This window comes from Stegastes partitus, unplaced genomic scaffold (genome assembly GCF_000690725.1).
Source record: "Stegastes partitus isolate 25-593 unplaced genomic scaffold, Stegastes_partitus-1.0.2 Scaffold865, whole genome shotgun sequence".
Lineage (NCBI taxonomy): Eukaryota > Metazoa > Chordata > Actinopteri > Pomacentridae > Stegastes > Stegastes partitus.
Genome location: NW_007578596.1, coordinates 47662 through 51468, shown reverse-complemented (window position 1 = coordinate 51468; position 3807 = coordinate 47662). Strand labels below are relative to the sequence as shown.

Genomic DNA, 3807 nt, shown 5'->3' with positions numbered 1-3807 from the left:
GGAACATCTTTCTACATCTGATGGAGGAACATCTTTCTACATCTGATGGAGGAACATCTTTCTACATCTGATGGTGGAACATCTTTCTACATCTGATGGAGGAACATCTTTCTACATCTGATGGTGGAACATCTTTCTACATCTGATGGTGGAACAGTGTGTAGGGTCACTGTTTGCTTTCCAGTCTTGGTACCACCTGTGGACACCCAGAACAATGCTGGTTCCAGGTTTCCTCAGTTTTTGTTTTCAGAGAAATGCAACTTTTTTAACATTTAGTTTTCTGGTTTCTGTCGTTCTAACTGTGACGTCTCTGAGTTCTGTCTCCTCCTCCTTCATGCGGTTCTGATTCCACAGAGCTGCAGAGGAACTGAACCTCAGTGAAGGAACACGAGACAGGAGGTAAAAAGCACACCCAGAATCTGCTGCTAGGAGTTCAGAGTGTTAAGCTAAATGAAAAAGGAGAAGCCAGTAGCTTCATGTGGTTTGACAGAACACGTGTGCTGCGTTTGGTTTCAGCAAGATAAATGCTTTCCAGTTTAACGAGAGGGAAGTCGGGCTTTCCAGCTTTTCAAACACGGCTGTAAGCAGCAGGGGTCTGCAGAGTGTCTGCTGCTTGGACTTTCTCCCGACTGCAGACGGTTCCCTGCTCCACGCAGTCGTCCCCCTCAGCTCCTCTGATGGCTTCGTTCGCTGCTCGAGCCCTCAGTTAGCGCTGATTCACCAGCACTGGAATGATGGGAGACTCTGACTAAATGTGCTCCTGCTGTCACACTTGAGCCGCCGTCTGATGGGATGCGGTGCAGCTCAGGCTTCGTCCTGCAGCAGCTGAGCTCGAAGGAACCCGGCGAGGAGCTGCAGCTTCACGGTCAACAAATGTTTCCACACATATCTGAGGGATGGATGTTGAATGTGGTGCAGAGAGCTCCTGACTCCTCCTCTAGCACCACCATGTTGCCTGTCTACTCATTAGACAGTCGTGGTCCCCAGAGGATGGACCTTCTCCTCTTGTTCAACCAGCAGTTTGGCTTCAGAGTAAACGTGATTCTCAGTCCTCAGTTTGTTTTCTGAAGGAATCACTGCAAGAAAAATCCCTCGTCCTCCCCAAACCTCCTCAGAACCTCCTCAGAACATCTGGTTCTGATTCTGCAGAACCTCTACCTATTGACCAGCGTTCTACCTTCAGACTGTGAATGTTCCAGAGGTCCAGGTCCTTCAAGTCCACAGAGGAGGGTCCAGATTGATCACTTTAATGGACTTTTTCCATCAGTTCTGAGCCTCAGAACTTCATCAGTACAGCAGATAGACACATGACATTTAGGAGGAAGAACACATCTGGGTTCTGATAGAACCTGACACCAGATCAGTTCTACATCCATCCAGGTGTCTCAGTCTGAACCCTGGACCTGGTGTTGGAGGATACGTTGGTCTTGGTGAAACATCTTCCTACAGCTGAGAGAAAAACACACAAAAAACAATGACAGCAGCAGAAGCATGTTTAATCACAGGACTGCATCTGGCAAATGGTTTGGAGCAAAGAAGTCCTAAAAAGTTTGTTGCTGTGACTGTGAAACCAATGAACACAGCCCGTGTACTGCAGGAAGGCTTGAATTAAAACATTGTTCCACAGAATAATACGAAGTCCAGAAACTCAGCAGTGTGATGGCGGTGAGCAGGATCAGGCTGCTGGAGCAGGACTCACCACGTTCACACAACCTGTGTTCACAGAACCTGAGGAGCCTGAACAGCTCGGACAGGTGTGGCAACGAGGACCTGAAGGTACTCCTGACTTCAAACAGCAGAAGGAGATGAAATGCAGGCGGACGATGGAAGAGAGGGTGAAGCCACTAAAAGCAGCCTCTGACAGAACAAAACACACGAGGTCCACGCTGCGACTGCTCGGCAGTAAAACAACGCCTCCTCCTGGTTTCCATGCTGTGATGCTGTGGTTCGGCCTCGAGGGTCCAAATTGTTCGAGGTCTTCCATCAAACTGTCGCTGGTTGTGGTGAGAAAGAATCAGCGCTTAGTCTGGGATTCAGCAGAAGAAGAGTTGGTGGCGTGAAGAGCCTGCATGGTAGAATCAGAGGGTTCTCAGCTTTTCGATTAATCGCCAACTATTTGGACGATCAGTTCAGTGACGTGATTGCAGCTTCTTCAGGAGGAATGTTTCCTGGTGTCTTTCCTCTATGACAGTAAACTGAAGGTCTTTGGACTAAACAGGACGTTTGAGGAAACTCGTGGTGCCCACTGGTTGGTGCTGATGGTTTGGGCCCAATGACTGAATGCTGGCCTGAGTCTGGGTCAGCTGGTGTCGAAACGCAGCAGATGAAATCATGTTTGACATGTAAATGTTCTCAGTTTTAGTCCTCAGATCCTGTCGGTGACGTCGTTCTTATGAGTTAGCCTCAGAATGTGACAGCAGATAAGATGAGCCTCAAGCTGGCTCTGTCTTTAAACTGCTAGATCTCCATGGTAACCGATGCTGCACAGCCTGATCACCATGGTAACCGACGCTGCACAGCCTGATCTCCATGGTAACCGATGCTGCACAGCCTGATCTCCATGGTAACTGATGCNAGAGGGTAGATGTAGAGTCAGAGGGTAGATGTAGAGTCAGAGGGTAGCTTGCCTGTAATTTAAAACATAAATAAATACATGATAAATGATATACTAATCTATGAAACAAAAAGGGAAAATGTGATGTGTAAACATGTCGAGCTCCATCTGTGGTGAGCTGAATCTCCTGAACTGAGTCCAGGTTCAGTGGAACTGGTCACCGTCAGAGTAAACTCAAGTTACAGGATTAAAACTACTTGTATTTAATCCAAGTATCCACGTACTTAAAGAGCACACAGTGCTACAGAACCAGATTTGTCTTTGTGCCATGTTAAAGGTCATTTTCAAAATAAACTCTTCACATTCTGAATACAGATTGGATGATTGGAGTCGAAACATTTTTCCTCAAACCAGTCGCAGCGTTTAAAGTAGCAGACAGAGTAAATGCTTCATGGAGCAAACAAATGTCAGGAGAATTATCTGCTGATTTAAATCCCATCACCGCAACTCTTTGGATGTTCAGGTTTTAGGTTTAAACTGACCTTTTAATCTGCCTCTCGTGGTTTTGAAACAGATTTTTCTGTTGCGGAGCACAGCAGCTGGTTGTTACTGGTTAATCAGTCCTGGTTTCAGCTGCTGCTCTCCTGCACCATGACTTTCATCCACTTTGCATCGAACTGAAACGCTCCCTCGCTTCGTCTTTTCACACAGAGGGGATGAATTTATAATAGTCTTCATGCACTCCACATGAGGAGAGTAAAGATGCCGTTAATGAGACAGTGCGTTCCAACAGCAGCAGACGGGGCTTCACGTGTCAGGCTTGTTTTGAGAAGATCAAAAATGCTTCTGGCTCCGTCAGACGTTCATTCGACGGGGAAGTTTTCACTTGTTTTCTGTTGTGTGTTTCCTCATCATTAGTGAGGGCCACGTTTACAGAGACTACGAACCGTCAAAACCCACAGGCGAGTTTCAAAGGCAGGTTTTATTTTGAAGGAATCGCCAAAATGACACCAGAAACTGTAAAAACAGAAAGAATCACTGAAGTTTAACTTTCAGACTTTGTTTGAATGAACCACGTGTAACATTCGGTTCTGTCGAGAAAAATAACCAAATCTGAGCCAACAGCTGTGTCGAAACATGATCCGTTTGTACCTGACGTGGTGGAACATCTTTCTACATCTGATGGTGGAACATCTTTCTACATCTGATGGTGGAACATCTTTCTACATCTGATGGTGGAACATCTTTCTACA

The 3807-nt window shown here is 46.4% G+C and overlaps 1 protein-coding gene across 1 annotated transcript in view; it reads left to right on the top strand.

Annotated features, from left to right (window-relative positions):
- Positions 1–3807, top strand: part of LOC103365706 (vasoactive intestinal polypeptide receptor 2) — a 37783-nt gene that overhangs the window by 4099 nt on the left and 29877 nt on the right. Inside the window, exon 3 of the mRNA XM_008293217.1 lies at positions 1726–2003. Coding sequence (XP_008291439.1) covers positions 1726–2003 — 278 coding nt within the window. The remainder of the gene's footprint in view (positions 1–1725; positions 2004–3807) is intronic.